At 40.3% G+C, this 21,730-nt stretch overlaps 1 protein-coding gene across 2 annotated transcripts in view; it reads left to right on the top strand.

Moving 5' to 3' along the window:
* gabrb3 (gamma-aminobutyric acid type A receptor subunit beta3) overlaps nucleotides 1-21,730 on the top strand; it is a gene marked incomplete at both ends in the record, with an annotated part of 87,135 nt that overhangs the window by 28,101 nt on the left and 37,304 nt on the right. Inside the window, 3 exons of one of the 2 annotated variants that reach the window (XM_080770915.1) lie at nucleotides 12,345-12,392; nucleotides 18,925-19,016; nucleotides 19,121-19,188. In XM_080770915.1, coding sequence (XP_080627041.1) covers nucleotides 12,345-12,392; nucleotides 18,925-19,016; nucleotides 19,121-19,188 — 208 coding nt within the window. Of the gene's footprint in view, nucleotides 1-12,344; nucleotides 12,393-18,752; nucleotides 18,833-18,924; nucleotides 19,017-19,120; nucleotides 19,189-21,730 lie in introns of those variants that run through there. The other variant, XM_080770916.1, reaches the window with a different exon arrangement.

The raw sequence follows: 21,730 nt of genomic DNA, 5'->3' as shown, positions 1-21,730 counted from the left end.
GATCAATAGTCATTTACTTCCTCCCACATCCATTTCCTTCCACTTCCTTGTTAATATTTGATTTGCGGTAAAGTAACAACTTTTTTTGCCAAACTTTTAGGCAATCATTTAATTTAATTGTTGTACTGTTGCATAATTTATTTTCATTTTTTCACAAATTTCCGAAAATTAAAATAGCAGATTTACAAACTCTCAACATTTCATGATGTGACGTGTTGTGAGCTTATTCTCTGTGTTTGAGGGGCAACGCTTGGCTTGAGATGTCAAAATGAATTGGAATAAAAAACAAGTGATGTATCCTATATCCTATGTATCGGGTCTGGATCGCATCTTGGTGAACTCTTGCCGTGTGTGATGCCCTAGTCGGCGATCAATCGTTTAGTGTGAAAGCCACACAAACAGATATAAATACTTTATGATTTAAAAACAACTCCTGTGAAATACATAACCATCTGATGACTCGCCGACAACTTTAAAACTCCTACAGTGTGTAGGGGCCATTAGTGTGTTCCCCCCATGATGTCATGTGGCAGCCAAGTATATGGACTTTTTATGTTTGCTCTATGTATGCCCCCATACATTATCATGTTAAAAGATGTATCATTACTATTAGTTTCTAATTGGTGTACTGCCTTTGACAACTGAAATTTACAGAATCAATAAAGGCCTATCTATAAAAATAGGACTTAAGTGGTTACACTTTATATTTGGAACCCTACTATCCTACTATCACCATCACCACCATCATCATACTACTATACAATTAGGAAACCTCTGTCCTTCCTTCTTTCTGTCCGTCCATTTTTCTTCTCATTCGGTGGACCAATAGATAGAATTGCACACAGGCATTGGCCGTTGGTATTTTTTTCATACAGAATGATGGTCTTCCTGCTATCACTGTCACACCTCCAAAGGTGCCCATGGCGTCCTCTTCCCTGAGCCAGGCCTAAACTTTAGCCCTTATCCCGAATATCTCCTGGTAGTGGGGCAGTGAACAGGGACATCTCCCTGACACCCCCTGCAGCGCAACTTATTTTGATGTTACCCTCCAAGTCTTTTCTCGTCGTCCCAGCCAGAGCCAGTGGCTTGCTTTCTCTGCTTCCTCTGAGAGTTCTTTAGTGGTTTTGCTCAGTCTGGCTCAACATAACCCCCCCGTCCTTGAGCATCCGTGACGTGGAGCTGCCAACAAAGCCTCTAGCTTCCACCTCCACCGGGTTACGTGCTCGGAAGACACGCATAACATCAGCGAGAACATAGATGAGTGAGAATGCCAGCAGAGAGTGCTGGCTCAATGGTTCAAAGTTATAAAGGACTTTGATTTTAATGCATAGCAAGCAGCAGACACAGCAAGGCTGTGCTACACATAGCCTATACCTGGCGCACCAATATTTACCATGTGTGGTCAATAAAGAGCAGCTTTAATTATAAAACGCTCTCATCAATTGTGTCGGCAAATACCCACAGCAGCACTTACTGTGCCACAGTGACCGTTATGTGCCCGTTGACCGTTCTCATGCATTTTTCTCCTCAGTCAGTCTTGTTTATATATATATATATATATATATATATATATATATATATAAAATGTAATACTTTGGATGTCCCTGGGTATGGATTCGGTGGATATTTACTTGTCCTTTGGTGTGCCTTGGACAGAAAAGTTTTGAAAACCACTGTTGTACAATATAAATAATGTAGGTCTACTGTACCTACAGTACCACAACTATCTGTATGTTCATACACCAGGATCTCAGTATTTTAAATAAGTGTGGTTGACAGCAGTAGCAACAACAAAACTGTGTCTTCACAATTCCACATTCACTTTAACGCGTAGCAGGGTATTGTTGGGGTATTGTAATCAATAATCAATCCTGTGTGTGTGTGTGTGTGTGTGTGTGTGTGTGTGAACACAACTCAAGATTATATGGCCAGATTTTCATGAAACAGAATGATCAGTAGCCTGCCCCAAAGCAATCATTAACCTTTGGCTTGAAGAGTTCAAAGGTCAAGGTTACAATTTACAATCAAGTTCAAAAGAAGTATTTTTGTATTTTCCTGAAATTTGGCGGGAACCGTCAGTAGAGCGTACATTTTGACTGAGTGGAAAGGGAGTGTTCATCCACATTCACCTCTGACAAGAGGTAATAGTTAAAATGCCTACTGTTAGAAATCTCACCTCATGGTGTAAAGAAGAGTCCCATCATCTTGAAGCCGCAGAAGCTTATTAGGCGTTGTCATATTGTGAGCGATGGATTTCTTCCCATTGAGAAAGAAGGTGTCAGGAGTCCAAATGTTACTGGCCAGAAGATTGTTCAGGGGCAGCATCTCCATCGGCCCTTTAAAGCAAAGCCTCTCATCTTTCCAACTCTGACGAAAGAACACATCAATGGTGTATTCCTAAAAGAGAGAGAAAGTAAATCAATCATAGATCTCGGGATACACGTGGGAATGATGTGGCACCGACCGTAGATCTCTGATGTGACCAGTCTGTGACATCAGTCGTCTGTGTATGAAACCAGTTGATAACATATCTATAGACTATGATGTTTGAATTTGGAGAAAAAAAATTGCCTGAACAGAGACCCATATTGACTTCTATTATTGAAAAGAAAAATCACCCTCTTGAAGTGAGCGGTGTCTTTCATCACAATGATGACGTCTGATGTTGTCAACAACATGATGTCCAATCATATGAACACATTCCATACTCAAACTGACAGACTGACAGACGGACGGACGGACGGACGGGCGGACAGACAGACAGACAGACAGACAGACAGACAGACAGACAGACAGACAGGAGAAACAGACCATCTTATACAGTAGATAGTCCTGCAGAGGCACAGCACCGCTGTGACAACACAAATGTAACCAATACAGTATGTGTTTAATGTTTAAAAAAAAAGAATAACACAGATTATCTAAGCCTATAGAGAAAATGTTGTAGATAATCTATTTTCAGCTTGTTTTTTTAGATTTTGATAGTATCAAGTGAAGATAGACAGGAAAGAGGGAGAGAGAGAAGGGGGAGACATGCAGCAAAGGTTGTCATGAACGGGACTCGAACATGCAATGTGCTGTCAGGCCAAAGCCTATATGTGGCATGCGCCTGGAGTCTGGACCACTTGGCCAGCGGGTACCCTGTGACAGTTTTTTAGATCTCTGTTAGTGACTGCCTCAGCAGTGGCTACAGAAATGATTATCCTAAATGACGAAAAAGTAATGCATTAAATTATTAGGTGAAATGACAAGAGTCTAGTGTTCAGACTGTCCATTTCAATTTACAAGCATATTGAACAGGCACTTAAAGAAAAGCCATTACAGTGCAGCGTGGGGTATTTCTAATGGAATACAAAGAAACCGGCATTATGCCTCAAAAGAAATGCTCTGTCTGTCTCAAAGCAATTAGTGGTTTAATGAAAAAAACAGCCTCCCCCGCTTTCAGCTATTAATGAACCCATTGACACGCTGACATCATAAGAAGCTTTTTCTTTTTGTGTGAGCTATGAAATGTGTAATATGCCTTTAATATTAATTAGTATATATTGAAAAATGTAAGATGAACACAAAGGAAGTCTTACCATTTCAGTGTCAGAGACTGGGCCAAAACTTGTGACGAAGATGTTGGTCTTGATCTCTGTTACCTTTTCTGCAAGAATGAAGAGTGCGAGTCTTAATACATTTTACCTACTGTATCAACTACTGTAAATCCAGGTTATACTCTCATGCTGACCATACTCTATCCAGGAACATTAGTATTCATGCTGACCATAGTCAATGGTAATGTTCCTTGATAGCATTCGAAGGGTCCAAGTATTACATCATCTGGTCAGAGGTTTAATGAGCAGGACCATTTGCAACGCATTTGCTGATTAGGTGTTTGATTCTAGCTAACTACAGTGATTTTAACATTAATTCGGTATCCTGGTCTGCTGCAGATGAGCGAATGTGGCCTGCCTTGAAAACCACACAGACATCACAAACCCATGGGAGTAGATTCCTGACCGGAGGCACAGCCACCGTGCAGAAGAACATTTGCATAGCATATCCAAACTGTGTGTCACCTGCATGTCTGCCCTTGCCATTCATAACATGGAGTGTTAAGCAAGCACAATGCATTAGTGAGTGGTGTCTAAAAATATACTAGAAAGACATACGTTAACCAAAATAGCAGATCTACAAGCTCCCAATGCAGCACTTTGTGACGTGTTGTGAGCCTGCTAGTGAGATATTTAAAAACGAATTAACTAAGTACAGTGCAACTCAGGTCTGTTTTACTAAGTCTAGAGGTTCTAAGTGGTTAAACTGAAGTGATATTGATAAATTCCAAATATTATCAATGTATTCTGAGGCACCCTATAGACTTGAGTAACGGCACCTACTTTGAGATACCCTGCTGTAGCAGTGAGTGTCACAAGGACCCCCTTAAGTGTGTGTGTGTGTGTGTGTGTGTGTGTGTGTGTGTGTGTGTGTGTGTGTGTGTGTGTGTGTGTGTGTGTGTGTGTGTGTGTGTGTGTGTGTGTGTGTGTGTGTGTGTGCGCGCGTGTGCGTAGTTGTTTTGAAAGACCAGGCTATCTCATACATTATTGCACTTCGTATAGCCATCAAGCTAATCATTAATACTTTACTAATATACAGTATGTGGACTATGCTGTTGTTGAGGTAAAATAGTCTATTATTAGCAATCTCTCTTTCTGCCTCCATCCCATTGGCACAGCATCAGTGATAAACATTTAGCCTTTAATGTACAGTACTGTACCCCTAACACTGTGTGTTTCACAAAGCAAATACTGTAAATGGAAGAAGAAAAAATACTGGTGCTCAGGTAAATGCTCACACCATATGAACTTTTGAACTGAATGATATCGATTAATGTCCTCAGTCCTGTACATCTTGGCTTCCTGAATAGTTTTCAATGGAGATGCTTTACAACTTTGTTGTAAGGCAAGGCAAACTAAGCACATTTCGTACACAAAGGCAATTCAAGGTGTTACATAAATGATAGTAAATGATAATAAATACAATTATGTTCAGCCACCACATAGAAATTACCATTACTGGTTTTGTGTTTACAAAATATTTGTGCTTACGAGCATGTGACAGAACATGTTTTGTACCAAAATGTTAATGCGTCCCCCTGGACACTTTATCTGAAACCCAAACATAATATGGTTCCCAACCCATTTTCTCTTACTCTTTCTGTATACAAGTTTGACTTTTATTAATCTTATCCCATCAGAATAAACAATTTACATCTTAAAATTGAGAGTTTAGCATTAAAATTAACTCTTAACAACCGTGTTCAAGTAGGCTGAACTGTATAAATTTAGGTATTGGCGGTTGGTGTGGCAATAACAACTAACCACTGCCTCACGATGTTTCTGGGAACAGTCAGTAGAGTGGCCCTGGATTACCTGAGATGTCTGGAAGATTCATGTTGGAGACAGAGAGATGTGTTTTGGCACCAAACCAGCAAAGGAATTCAAGACGAGCAGCAATATTTTAAAATCTATTCTATGACTCACTGGAATCCAATGCAGGGATGTGAGATTTGTAATGTCTTCAGCTTCCTTTATACCTTGTTTTAACTCTAGCAGCTTCTCAATGAACTGCAGCTACTGTATCTAATATCTCTCTAAAAGACCATTACAGTAGTCTAATTTGAACTCAAAAGTCTAACAGAGGTTGAATTTGGGGTTGGTGAAATTGCTTTAGTAAAGAAATATTGCACTAGTATTCTCTTTTGGATGTCAGGAGTAAAACATGTGTCAAGGAGAAAACTGACGGATCAGATTAAACAAGGTTAATCGTAACAACCTCTGAAATATCGAGACCCGTGGTGATAATCACATCCAATGACTGTGGGTGGACACTTAATCCGTCTCACATGCTGAGACAGACTGAAAGTGTCAGGAATGACGAAAGGTTCTTTGGCATTAGTGTATACATGTATATCAATATTAACCCCTTGCGTTGTGTTAAGCTTTGTGAGCTTGTAGATTTTCTAAAAGATGTTTAGTGTACTGTTTTGACATAGAGTCAAAACAGGACGGGGCCTAGTATAGAGCCCCTGGGGGACTCAGGTCAACTAGTCAACTAAGTGCTAGGGTTTAAGTGGTTGAAGTCATCAGTTACTCAAAGTCATTGGGAATAATGGAGAGTGGTTCTGGAAAGTAGTCAATAAAGTATAGATGGCTTGTAAATTGTTACGAGTAAAAGCTAGCATATTTCTATAACTGTTGAATTCAAAAGATACAACATGAGCAATGATAACTCATTTCACGGGAATACATCATTGCCTCTTTTTATCAGCTTGCAAAGCTGATCAATGATCTGACTTTCTAGTCTAGTAATGTGGTCTAGTGGCAAGATATCATGATTGGCTGGCCTCTAAGCCAATGGGAGACTGGCCCTATACGGCCAACGGGACACTTAGCCCCACAGCCAATGGGACACTAAGCCCACTCTCCTCTCCCCCACTGCACTGCATGACTACAGACTGCAAACGTAACTACAGAAAGCCCCACTAAGGTACACTAAGGTACAATATGAAAGAGAATGGAATGCAAGCTTATAATGACTTGAGTTATTTCTTGTACTTTACATATTACATTTCTTCTTTTTTTGAGGGCCCCTCCTATATCCAGTTTTTGGTGTCTGTCCATAATCTTTGTCCTACACAAACATTAAATTCCCATTGACAATGAATGTTATGTTATGTCATAGTCTCTGAGCAAATAGAGCGAATAGACATAGTGTCTATTTTACGTCATGATGATGTACGAGAGTGCCCATCACTTCAAACGGGTGTGATTTTGTTTTAAATATTCGTACTCTTACGTACATGTTACCTGTGTTTTCATGCCTATTGTGGTGCTGTGATGGCACGTGAATTTCACACGGGGATCAATAAACTTAAATCTAAATTAAACAGATACATCTCCTAGCAGCGTTAATGATGAAGTTGAGGGTGCTGACTCAATGCTAATTAGTTGACCAGGGTCCCTCAGGGCTCTATAGTAGGGTCTGCTATTATTTCTCTCCACCAAATCTCTCTGCAAAAAAGTCACAAGTCAATGCATTGTGAGCTTGTAGATCAGATATCCATTTTCACTGAATGTTCACCCTCAGAATAGGGACACTAGGTTTCATGTAAGTAAGCCTTGCCGAGCCATGAGTCCCATAGGGAAGGAAAAGTACACCCCCTGGACATGACACTAGTACACTAGTAGTATGTTGCAGGCTAATTAAAAAGGATTTGTTTGATAGAGATGTAACCGCAAAGTTTTACAGTAATATTGACAGAGCCTGAGACGGATTGCGTCTGACACAGAATAGATATCAAATGTTGATAAAGGCTAAATTTACAGTGCACACCTTGTTTAGGCTATTTCTAGTCAGAACAGCAATGGTTCTATCCAATGAGAACAATAGATTTTATTAACGGAACAACTGCAACTTGCCAAGGTCACAGCAGCACTGTTATATGTAATTTTATGCTCTGTCGTACGATGGTGTGTATATCGGTGTGTGTGTTCACAGTCACACACAGCCATTGATTTATGCTTATGGACCATTACAGCGGGTACCTTTGTCAGATACGTCATGCAAGCTTCATGAATACAGGCTGGCACGATTATTTTTGTTTTTTTCTGTTCCTCTGCTAGGAAATGAATAGACGCCTGACATTGCAGTGCGGGGGGCATTGTTCTCTGCACGAGAGGAGGAGCTGGCTATGTAATCATTCACTTATAGGGTCTAGTCTACTGACACAAAGGTTGGACAGGGGTGAAAAAATAAATGTAGTCTCGCACCTGGACCTCTGAACTGTATTAAATTTGCAGGGTGAGCGTGAATTTCAACTACAATTTTTAATAATGTCACAAAAAACAAACGGTAAAGGAATTTAATTTCAGACATTTTGGGCAGTCGGTACTGCCAGTGCCAGTTACTATACCTCCCAGTCCAGGGCGGAGTCTGTTGTCGTAGCCATCAAGCAGTCCGTCCAGGATGCGTGTGAATATTGTGATGTTGTCATTTAGTTCTGCCTCTTTGGGTTTGCCGGTAGCAATCTGGGTGAAGCTGTGCATGGGAATAAGTCAATGTCATTCTCTGTTTACAGTTTACAACAATCAATATAATAAAAATGTATTTAAAAGAAAATAAATATACAGACACATATAAAAAGAAAGAAAGAAATGAGAGGGATTTTAAGTTGTTTCTCTCTCTCTTTCTCTCTCCCTTGATATTATGAGTGAAAATGGAACCCAGGGTCCATATTTGGTTCCATAAAGGGTCCATTTGTACTCTCTTAGTTAAATTAACCCTATGCATTGTACACAGTATATGTGCCAAATCGCTGTCGTGACAAAGTTAGGCTAGTGCCTTACCTCAGACGGCAGGTGATGCTCAATAGCAAGGCACAGACCCACACACTTCTCATTGCAATGATGTAGTACATTCCATCGCCCATTCCTAAAACATGAAATCCAAGTCTTATTCCAATTATTCCATTCCTAAATATTATATATATATATATATATATATATATATATATATATATATATATATAAAAATAAAAGCCCAATATACACACCATATATATATACATAGGCTACACACACACACAAACAGACACATTTATTTGATGCAATATTTTAGGTTAAATGGCATTGTGTGTTTTGGGAATTATTTAGTTTATAGTATACAATAAGCTTCTATTTCCAGCATAAAAGTAACACGCCACAAAATGCAAATATAAAAGTTAATATAGAAATAATCGAACAGTGTGTGCTATACAGGTTATACATAGCCTATTATTTGCTAGTCGTGCTGGGACTCTGGGAGCCTTGCATTTTATGCGTTTAGGGCCGGCATTCAGTAATTAATTAAGGCTCAAAGTGGATGCTGTCGTAAAACAAGCGCCGGTTACATGCGCTGACATTAACTGAATTTAGTAATACTTGTCTATTGAGGATGTAATCCAAGAAGAAGGCTGATACGTAGCTATTAAATTGTCATTATCAGATTCTCCAGCAGCCCCCAAATAGTGCGCTCTTTTAGTTAAAGCTCAAATTACAACAATAGAAACAGCTACTGCTCTCCCTGGAGTTAATGCTTTTAGAACATAACATAAGTTACGCATTTTACCACAAACAACCAATAGCAATCAATCAATACAGTGTCTTTCTGTCTTACAAACGCTATCGCTCTGCGAATCCCGCAATATTGTCTGCATGCACCAGCAGCACCACCACAACTGGACTGTGTCTGTGCTCTTCACATAATAGCTGGCAGTAGGCTACGCACCTGCATTGTGTTCAAACACTGACCAAACCACAAAGATAAGCCCACCCTAACATTGCATATGAATGTATACCTCTCCCCGGCGTTCATCACCACCACCCGCCGACCTGAAGCCTTTCCAGTCAGTCCTAAAAGCAAACCGCGAGTCGACAAACTACTGTTTCTCGTCCAGTGCTCACGTACGTCCCAGACTCCCACTACTGATTACTCAGACACAGCCTGGCTGCAACGCAACGGTTTGCTGCACAGACAGTCCGTGCAAAGCAGCAGAGCGCAGTTGCCGAGCTTACCACACAAGATGATGCGCAGTCAAACTTCACTACGCCGTCGGTCCCTCCGTAAATCTGACACTTTAAGATTGCAATGGAAAGGACGTCACCTCCGTTCGTACACCATAATTGCCCCTCAGGAGAGAAAATTAAAAAGGCAGGAGAGCGAGGAAAAACGTGGCTGAGTATAGTGTCAGCGAGCTTTATTTGCCCCAGAGCTTTTGTTGGGTTTCCCAACAATTGTGCTGACCGAGCATCCTTTACTTTTCCATTAGTCTGAGCGCCAGTGCACAGTAGGCTACACACCGCGCACAACGGTGATTGGAAATTGCTTGAAAATGTGATAGTAGATCCAGAAAAGCAAAAGTAAGGTGCCCGAGCCGATACTTTGGTAATAATTTGATGAGAGGTACAAAAACGCCCAGGTTTGGATGCAGTGCGTCGGCATGCAGGCTCTCCCAATGATATTATTGCTCCCTACAAGCATAGAGGATGTGGCTCATTGGATTGTGTGCAGCTGTGTTAAGTAAGGGGCGGGGGGGCTGGGGGGTCAGCCTACAGTTACCAAAACAGCCATAAGAGGGATCTCTAATTCTATTTTCCAAATGCTATAGGCCAGGGCATAGGCTATCTAATTCATCCATTTTCCAACATGTGTAACAGTTGAAATTACCAATGATTGGGGTGAGTGGGATGCATTGAAAATTTGAGATGATGATGATGAGAAGTCATTGTCAAATTTCTGTTTTGTGCTTACAGGACAATCATGTATGAAGTTTATTTACTGCATATAGGGTCTATAGCTTAAAATATAAATTGTGCATTCTGATTAGTTTACACAACTACATGGTAGACTACATCATCTTTTTCTGAAGTATGTCTGTCTTTTTCTGAAGTAGTTCTGTGTGGTTTCATATAATATTTTGCCTTTATGAAGAGTTTGAGTGTGACACTCTGTGCCCTGTGGAATTCTCTTGTCAATAAGGGGCCAAGGGCACCCCAGTAGGGACAAGTATAGGTAAAGCAGCAATTGATTTTGATTGATTGAAGTATTTATTAACAGTTTGCAGAATTACAGTAGCCTACATTTCAAGCACAACTCAGAACACAATTCAAAAACTGTTAACTGTGAGTGGACGACACCATAAAGCATTACACTTGTTTACAAGAGGGTCCACCGTTTTCAATCCATCATAACATTTAGAGACGTACAAATATACACTTCTATATAGCCAAAAACAGGAAATCATCATAAAGGAGATAAAAAGGGGAAATAACATAAGTGGTGGGTGGGGGATTCAGAGGCCAGTTTCAAATTGCAGCCGTCCCTTTGAGAGCGGTTTTGAAGGAGTTAAGAGATTCACATGTCTTAATGACAGTTGGTAGGGCGTTCCACATTTTTGTGGCATAAGAGCGAAATTAATTTAGTCCCTTAGTCCCCTAATTTAGTTTGTGCGGAATCTGGGTTGCACATGGTTTGTTGAACTCCCTCTGGTGTTGTGGGTGTGGACTTCAAGTTCATTGACATTAAGGAAGTATTTAGATTTAGGTACATGGGTATCTTGGTGGTATATCAAATCTTGTGGACCAGACCCATTTTAAGATGCTGTACTCTGTCGTCAACCCTAAATCATTCCAGTCTGTCAAAATGGGCAGGGGTGAGGTGGGTTCGGGGGGTGAGTAGCCTGACCAGTTTGATTTGGGAAGTCTGGAGCCTTGTTTTAAGGGCCTTTGAGGTGCTGTGGTACCAAGATGTGCATGCATAGTCGAAGAAACCTTGTACGGTGGCTCCTGTTAGAGTCTTCAAGGTGATTTTGACCAGTGAGGATATAGGTGCTGATTATCCCTTTTTAAATGTGAACAGAAAACCCCTAATCTGATATGAGGGCACTGAAGCCAAAGGGAAGAGACATTAGAAAAAACAAAAATGTCACACATAACCGTGTTGCTCATTGAAAACATAACTGATCTTCAACAGAAAAATGTATTGCATGTGATTAAGATTCTGTTCCCTCACTTATCAGCATTAATGCGATGGTAAACATAGCCCTAAATGGACTGACAGGTCCTTTACGGGTCCATATTTTCACCCTCAGAGTTAAACTTACACTATTACAGTAGGCCTACAGTTGGGATAATGTACATCACTGAGGATAAGTCCCAGGTGCATCCATGCGATGTTTTTTAGTTCTTAGTAGTGACTCATAGGAGTAGACTTGTGACAACCAGGTATAGTCTGGTGACCACCTGAGAGATGGTTGGCAGCCGGAATGTAGACAGCACCCGGATCAGTATGGTTATTGGCGCCCCAGACTGTGTCTTCCGTGAGGAGGAGGCCCAACAGCCCACGGTAAGGCCTTTAGGAGGGCCATTCAAGCTGCAAGCGGAGTCTGCACCACCGTTTCCTTTGCCGGTGGAGCCTGCAGAACCATTGCGGCGGGGGGAGTTGCACCACTCAGTTCACACGGGTGTGATTTTTAGTTCTCAGTACACTTACAAATTGTGGGGCTCTGTGTTATGCCATTTGATCCTCACCTCAACATACTGTAGATGAGGCACAGAAGAAAATCAATCCGGGCACTCAAAAGTTTAAAAGGGAACAAAGTTTATTGTTTTTCTTCTGATTGCATCCTGCTTGATCCAGGACTAACTTTTAATACCATTGTTTTCTCTTTGAGAACCTGGTCATTCTGTTTTCATAGATGAAACTCAGCTCATCATTATGCACTGGAAAAGTGGTTTACGTATTTCTTCTGTCTGTCTTTACAGGAACGCTGTTGACGGGAACAAGAAACTCTACGCCATCTATGACACAAGGTATGATTGGCTTCCCAAATCCTATTTTGTGTTTTAAACACTCTGAATTGCCTTGTTGAAATCGGCTGTATAGATAAACTTGCCTGAATGTTTGGCTATCCATGTGGGAGACCCATGGTTGAATTCAGGTGATTATAATGCATGCCCTATACAGTATTTATCAAGTGTCGGTACTAGTGCACCCATTTTCCTCTTGGTGTACTTTGGGATACTTAGGGGTACACAGAAAACGGAAAAAAAGGGGAAAAAAGTTTTGTCTGATATTGATTATGAATTAGATAGATTTTAATCTTCCATCATATACAATATAAGTATATATGTATTTCATTTCAATACAACCAACTGCCAATAATAGGTCAGCCAACCACCACCAATAGAAAATACCTGCCAATTAGCTTGCTGGATCATTTTGTTTGTCTTTGACTGAATGAGATTTGAATGTTAAAGCCAAACAAAAGGAAATCTACAAAATAGATGAGTGATTGAAATGTACAATTGAAGACCCTTACAAAAGAGAAACACCAAAAATGCATCAATATCAGGACATTACCATACTTAGTTTTTGTTTTGCTGTGGAGGTGGCCGTGGATTGTACTCAGCTGAAAAACATATTGTAGCGGGGTAAGGAAGTTTGAGAACCACTGCAAAAGATTCCATCCAGTTTGAATAAAAGGAAGTGAAATATGGCTGGGTGAGGAGTCGGGTTGCACAATGATCACATCCAGTGCACTGTTATGGAGCTATACTGTAGCCTACGTCCCCTGGAGCAGATTAGAAAAGCATTTTGCAGCAGGTGCAGCACTTCTGTACATTGTAGCGAAGAGATCGCGAAGCATCCTATGTCTACATGCAAATCTTTACCGCTGACTAAACACAAATATGTCTTCAAGCGCACATTAAAATCCAGAGTAATAATTTAACACTGAGTCTAAAAATGAACTTGTACAGGCCCCAAGTGTTACGTTAAGACTCAGGGTTTGGCTGTGTGCATTGGAATGAAACTTAACAGAAAGGAATCCTGTATATTGCTGTAGCACACACTGCTGAGTTTGCAAATACATACGGTATACAAGGATGATGCTCCTCTGTGTAAGAACTGTATATTTCTTTAGTATATCTGAGGACATTTCAAATCCATCTTTGGGAACATGAACAACCTTTACTGAAAACCAGAAAGCAATAGCTCAATAATTCACACTTGATGTGTTCAGGTGCAGACCCTCGCTATCAGCTGGGCTCTAAAGATGGCAAATGGTTTATTTGTATAGTGCCTTTCTCCAAAGCATTTACAAAGTGCATTCACCCATGCACACATTCACACACAGACAGCGGAGGCAACCATGCAAAAACCAACTACGGTAATTAAGGTTGGGAATATATATTATATACATCGATTAGATATTGGGATTTTGGATATCATAATGAGTGATGTTACGGCATACGTATGTGTTTTTTGTTGCTTAAACCATACTTTCAAAATGTTTTGTAAATGTTAAAATAGTGCTCACAACACAGCACACTTTGATATAACCAGTTGGCTCACTCTACAATATCCTGAGCTGGTCCATGATCCATCCATCCGCCCATCCAACACTTTGGTCCCAAACAGTCCTAAACCTACTGGCTGGATTGAATTTGTGTTGCATCCTCATGCTCTGAAGATGAACCCGACATGTTGACGCAATTTTGTAAAGAGCGGAAGAGACGGGGAGATCCCTGATATAGAGCTTTAAAGGTTAACAATTTAATATAATTTGTATATAAACTCTATGTCAGACTACATAACCTCTGCTTAGATTTAAGCTCTAGCGCCACCCTCAGGCCAAAATAATAATTAAAAAAGTAAAAAAAACATTTTCCATCATATTTTTCATGTATATTGGGTGTCGGCTGGATGTAGGCCAATGGGTGTATAGCAAACCGCTAGTGCAGTGGTTTTCAAAGTGGGGGACATGCACCAGGCAGTACCAGGGGGCAAATTGAAAAGACAAATAGTGGATAATTAATAACGAGATTCTATATTCCTAATTTCCTACTGAATTTTTATTCAAATTCAATTAATAATATTGTTCTCATCCCTATTTTGGACATTTCATCGTTACCAAAATTCTTTAAAATGTAAATAAAAAGAAAGACAAAAGGTAGAAAGAAAATAGCAAAAATAGCAGATCTACAAAATGACATTTGGTGCAGTGTAAAATTAAGATAAGAGTCTAAAAATCCCTATTGATACCTCCTAAATCAACTTTTCCATATCTCAAATTGTAGACTCTTGTCTTGTTAATACTGCACCATTTATATCAGAATTGTTGGAACCAATACAATTCCAAGATTAGATTGACAAAAACGACTTGGTCTGCAGATTATTTTCTGTTCATAATGTTGAAATTGATAATACTTAATAATCTTTTCCTGTATGGGCTGCGCCGACATCTAATTTATATTTTTAAATTTCAACCAGGAATCACTGCTGAACTTGTTACTGTATACGGTCTATTGGCACAGACTGTGCGCAACACAGTTACACAACAAGAAAATATCAATATGATGATATATTTATTGTACACCTGCCAAATCAGTAAATAGAAAAAGGTTAGTAAGAGTCCAAGGATCCGGGGGTTAACTAAAGCCCTACAGTATGTCATGGTTTATAGATGTTTCTTTCTTAGGGTGATGGACAGTGTGATGTGTTGTCATTGTAGCCGGCTGGAAATGAGCATATCCTTTCCCAGTCACCTTATTGTTGTCCAAGCTTGCAGAATGATATAGGTATTACTGTAGTTGTCTGACTTCTGACTTTGAGACAGTCCATTTACAACTTCACTTTGATGAAGACTATGTTTTAGCCCCTGTGAGTTTGTCTGTGAATGATCTTTGGCACTGCTGCACCGATCGATGTGAAACTTCGCTCCCAATAGGCCAAGGAAGAACCTCCATCCAAAATGTTTCACATTTCACATGACTTCTTCATGTTTTGCCGGTTTAGGTCATACAATCAATTTGTTTCCCCCTGGATTCCGCTGAGTACAAATGCTCTCTGGAGCCATGAAATATTTGTCACATTAGTCATATTCCTTTCCGATTTGTTATGCCTGTTTGGCCAAAATAAATCCACGAAAAATGCCACAAATCATGAACACAGCATCTGTTCTGCCCCAAAGTAAGTATTTTGGGGGGTGAACAATAAATGCCCTAGTGAGTCATAAGACGATGACAGTCAAACCGGGTTTTGATATTCCATACTGTTTACCTGTAATTAGCTTCCAAGATTTGTGGCTGGGACTGACATACAGTAGCCCTGCCTGCTATGCCATGAACACAGCCTGGGGAGCAGGCTTTGTGAACTATTTCATTACTGTAAGTAAAAAAAAAATGTGTAGGAGTAATATAATCATGTGTTGTTGCAAATTATAGGCACTATAATATGGTGCCATTGAAAAAATGTCAAGTGGCATTTCTTCCTCAGCCTTGAATGTGCATGCACAGTTTCACCGCAATTGACCTATAGCAAAGCCCCTCTCCAAACTGCTATGGTCACAGCTAAGCATAACATGGGTTAGACCAGAGTAATCTCGTAAGAGAGTGGCGAAACGCTTTGATCTCGCCGCAAAGTGTGTGCTTATGGGCTATAGTTCCAAACATTGCTCATATGGCTGGAACTATCCCATTGAGATAGAATGAGCACTTCCGCATTCCATTGTTAAAATGGGAGTCAACACTAGTGTCGCTACTAGATTACTCTGGGTTAGACAAACCTCTCCACCAATAGTTTTCCTATGATAAAACATTGTTTTAAAAAACAAATGTCACGCACATATTTTTCCAGTGCATACGGCAGGCCTTGTTGACGGATTTGGAAGAGATTTTGAAGGTCTGGTTCCAAAAATGAACCAGTATTCAATGTGTAAAATCCATGATATTTACATTGGAATGAATGAGCCTGGCTGAAAGTGTCTAAGTGGGAGAGGGCGGGGCTTATAGCTAAAGGTGAATTGGACATGATTTGAGGAAACTTTAGATTTCAATAGTAGCCAATCAAGATAGAATATGAAAAATCAAACAGTTTCTGTGTTGATCACATGACTATAAAGATGGCTACCGATTTGTGTGAAATTTGGTTGAAAACCACATTTTCCCAATGCAATCTACGGAAGCAGTGGAGGGGGGTTGACTGGCCACATGCATGCTGAAATAGTACATACTATAGGTTCGGAATTGGCATCCAGGGAGTTTATGTGCACAGTGTGGCAGCGACTGACAACGGTGCCGGAGATTAGCTGTACACTGACTGGCGGACACACGGACAGACAGACGGGGTGTAAAACATACACCTCTCCCCATGCCTTTGGCCTGGTGGAGACAAAAAGGTTGGCTGCGGCCGGGTGTAGCCTATGGGTGTGAACGCATAGGGATCCTATGTCTTTTCTTGCATGAAAGTTCAGAAATAAGATGCCTTGTATGGGCTATACCTTTAAAGGAGAATTCCATACTAAAAGGCTTTCTTACCTTTCTTTGTATAGTTGTTACGTCCCCACCAAAGAGGTCCAGGTGTTATTTTGTGCAAAAGCTCCTTATTGGCTATTTCCCCTACCATAAGCCCTAAATGAATTGAATGGGAATTGAATGGGGCTATGGGGTGTTGTGCTAATTTGCTTATTTCCATTGCTCAAAATTATAATTTCTTTGTATATATCCTCTCTTCATAATGTAAATAATATCCCAAGCGGAACACTTTACTACTTCTTTCGATGGAAATAAGCGAACTAGCATAACACCCCATAGCCCCATTCAATTCCCATTCAATGCAATGCAATTCATTGAGGGCTTATGGTAGGGAAAATAGCCAATAAGGAGTTGCACAAAAGAACACCTGGACCTCTTTGGTGGGGACGTAACAACTACAAAGAAAGATAAGAAAGCATTCTAGCATGGAATTCTCCTTTAAGAAACTTAAAACTGTAACTGTAACTCAACCCCCCTGAGCAAATAATAACTCACTTTATGGTGATAATATAACAATCTTACAGACAGCTGTTTTGTATATTTCCGACCTGCCATTGCTTCCTGAAAGCATTAGGCTACACTCAAACGAGCTTCCATCAGATCCGTAGGCCTGTGCAGTTCTGGGAATCCAACCTGTAACTCTACCCTCTTCAGAATCAGCATAGAAACACATTGGATTCAGTGCTACGTACACTTCCCAGCCCACCACATGCAAGTGAAGCCTTGTGAGTATAGTGACATTAACAGCACTGCATGTCCCTCCTTTGACATGCAATTCTGCAGTGACAAAAGATCAAGTAGCCTATAGTATGCTGCAGAAATTTACATTGAAAGATTTGAAAGGATAAGAATAGGTGTATGGACACGGTATGTTTAATATGGTGAGGCCACAGTGGTAATCAAATTGATAATTTAATTTAATCTGATGTCTTCATTTTTATCTGATGTCTGTATAGGGGCCCAGGGCCCAATTGAGAAGTCACGAGTTCCCTCTACAAACGAAGGTGTTACCAATTAGTAAGTAGCACTTCACACTTACTCCCCTCAGTGAATCGGAGAACACACATTTTATTGAATTCATGAATAAATGTGAACATAATTGCAAGTCAAAGTGCAATCATCCTCTTTAGCCAAATCCCTGAGCGCATTGTATTGCAGAGCGCATTATAAACTGTTCTCCATTATAAATAATTGTTGCAGAGCTCTCCGGGTCAACTCTCCAATCAGGTAAATCGCTTCAAAACAGCTTGTATGAAGACTACGATGTCACGTGGTGCTTAATTACTGCCAGTACCGTCATGTATAGAGCGTGGCCGTGGAGTGGACATGTTTTTCAAACTCTGCTCCAACAACTATAGGCTATGAATTGGATTTGCAAGAGCAAGCGCGTATGACCAGGACGTGATAAAGGCAGGCAAACCTCAATAACAATTTGGCGACAGGTTTTTTTCTTCCTTTTTTTGCATGAGCAAAATAACCTGTGGACCCGCTGTCTCCTTGACTCGTGGATGCTGTTGTGCGTTTACATGCAAAAACTAAGCCTTTACGCACAATGATGGAGAGCCAGGATCGAGAGGCGACAGTTTGACTTATCTGCCCAAAAAGCTATTGTAACATATTTGAGATCAAGTAAAATGTCTGCAGACTGCAGCTAATTAATCGTTGGTAATAGTCTACTGACTCTACTCTACGCCATAGGTAGACAGAATCGCGAATGAACTCTCACCTGATCGGATCAGAGGACCTCCTCGGGCGCAGTGAGGACGCTAGTGGTTCGCTCCTCATGGAGAATCTCATCAGTTGTCATCTTGTCATTTGTTGAACGCCGGTGAAACATCCATTCAGAGATCACAAGGAATGTGGGGATTGCAGAAAACAGGGCCATTTGACGTCCTTTCATTTCCGCTCATTGTGGCAGTAATGTGCTGTGCCCAGAGGTAAGTGCTTACAGGAGACGAGACGGACGCTAAACGAGAGATGCGCGTTGCTTCTGAGCTCTCAACCGTTCTCTTTCTCTTTTGCTTCACAGCGTCAACGAGCCGGGGAACATGTCTTTCGTGAAAGAGACTGTGGATAGACTGCTGAAAGGATATGATATTCGCCTTCGTCCAGACTTTGGAGGTATGTATGCACCGGGGTTAATCATATGCCACATATATCCCCATAGTTTGTGCTGTAGCCTATATGTGTTGTTAATCATGTTATGATTAACTTATATCTTAAAGGTACACCGGTTGCTGTTGGCATGAGTATAGACGTGGCAAGTATAGACATGGTCTCAGAAGTCAACATGGTAAGTTTTACACATACATGATTTATTTATGATAATAATTAATAATTTATGAATTATTAATGAAAACGAATTAATTGCGTGAATTACTTTTACCATGTAGCATTATTGCCCAATAGCTGGGACATTAATTCAAGTGGCAGGAGGAGGGGACGTCCCGGACGTGCATGTTAAAGAATTAATGGTTATTCTACATTGAAGCTTATTGCTCATGGCCAGTTGGGAATAATATGCAAATGAAAGAGTATAGGCCTATTTCATTGTATTATGTGCTGAGGTCTGGTTGTCTGTAGGCCTACAGCCTTAAGGTTCCAAAATGGTTGTTGTTGGTCAAAGTAGGCTATACTAAATGTTTTGTACAGTTTCCATTCTTATTATACCTGTCTTGAATACAGTACATTTACTCGAGTACTGCACTGACTGTAAGTCAATTTATTTTGTCTGTACTTTACTCAAGTAGCCTATCTGTATTTTTAGATACGACTTTCACTCCAGTATTGTTATTTTGACTCCACTACATTACTAAGATTTTTTTACACAATTCAAAAAGTTGTATTATTATTATTATTATTAGCCTACAGTATATACAGGCACACTCATGGACAGACAGGTGTATTCACTATAGACACAGCATTAGTCCAGAGCTATATCTTTAGTCAGAATTGCTGACAGCGCTTGGCACTTGCGTCACATGTTACCAGGAGGACACTATGTATTAAATAATACCCATGGCACATAAAGGAGTAGCCTAATCACTGCAATAACCACACAAGACATGAACATGGCCCGCCAGGAGTCATCCAGTCTGATATACTACAAAATCTAGAGTGTTCATTTAACTCTTGAGATCGTACAGCTTAGACTTTCAGAGTTACAGTAACTCTCAGGATATTGCATTGTAGAGTTAGACCTAATAAATAAAACAGATGGTCTCTGTCGGGTGGAAACTTCATATGTCTTTTAAACTTTTAATTTTCTGTATTCAAATAAAAAATTAATAGTAGATGCAATCATGCACAAGCTCAAAACGATATTTTTTATGCTTTTGTGTGACGCCATGATCAAGTACTCTAGGGCTTAAGGGTTAATTTACGAAAAGTGTAAATATGGAGATTAGAGCAATGAGATAGTAAAGGCAGCAATTGTGTGATTGATTGGTTGATTGATTGGTTGATTGATTGGAGAATTTATTAACAGTTTTGGAGAATTACAGTACATGTCAAGCACGACTCAATACAAGACCGTTAACTGTGGACGACACCATAAGCATTACACTTGTTTATAATAGGGTCCACCATGTTCAATTCATCATAACATTTAGAGACGTACAAATATACAAAAAATAGGAAATCATCAAAGAGGAGGTAAAAAGAGGGGAAAAAGCATAGGGGAAAAAGGGGTGGGTGGGTGATTCAGATTTTACGGGGGCCAGTTTCGAATTGCAGCCGTCCGTGGGTGACCTTTGAGAGAGGTTTTGGAGGAGTCAAGGGATTCAGATGTCTTAATGACTGTTGGTATAGGGTATTCCACATTTTGGTGGCATAGGAGCGAAATTAATTTAGTCCCTTGTTTGTGCCGAATCTGGGTTGTGGATCGATGCATTGCTACTGTAAAAAAAAATCACAATTTGGTTTTATGAACAAAAGTACAGGTCTGATTTATCATACTATTGGAGAATATAATATTTAACTTTTTTAAATTCTCGCATGGTTTAAAAAAAAGTTCACAGTGCATGATGCGTGTTCTACCTTTTAGTAATCATATACCAATGCATTGCTCTAGCCAATTAATCAGGCCCAATAAGAGATTTTATGAATGAGGACACCCAGTTCTCTCGTTTGATATCATTGAAGATGTGCTAGGACGTGTACGCACGTCAAAGCACCGGATTGTTTATGATGTGTGGGCATGTCGGATGGACGGAACCTGTTAACACCGTCTAACACAGGATCTTTTCTTAGAATTGGACGGGATGATTTAGATTGAGAGTTAACGTTTTAAGATTATCGTTTTTCGATGACGTCCTACTGTTGTGTAACATCGAGGATTGTGCAACAGGCGTTTCCTGTTGTGAAACTATTAGAATTGCAATCAGAATCAATTATATTTGTCACATCACAGTTTTTTAGGTGTAAAGCAGTGTGTGAAATAATTTTAGTTTTGCGTTCTCCATCGTTAAATTGCGACCGCAAGTCGCAATTAAATATGGGATCTCAAGTAACATCAGGGATCTCCATATATGGGAATGCCCATATGGCCAATCAATATTGGCCAGCAACTCTACATCTGACCACAAACCTCAAACCTTTAGATCTCTATATGGAGCGGACCTGTTCTGACATTCCATATGTTGTTCCTTCCCCATCCGTCCTTTCTCTTCGATGTCTCCCTTTTGACTGATACCTGTGCATTCAAACTGTAGACGGGCCTGCCCCAAAATTATTAGTGCAGCCACGCCCGGCAGCCGGCAAAAACTAGACACTCAAGACACTGCCCCCGCTGCCACCCTTAGATCTGGAGCTGACCTGTTCTGACATTCCATATG

This window comes from Protomyctophum bolini (genome assembly GCF_963924005.1).
Source record: "Protomyctophum bolini genome assembly, chromosome: 8".
NCBI lineage: Eukaryota > Metazoa > Chordata > Actinopteri > Myctophiformes > Myctophidae > Protomyctophum > Protomyctophum bolini.
This window is presented reverse-complemented; position numbering and strand designations above follow the sequence as displayed.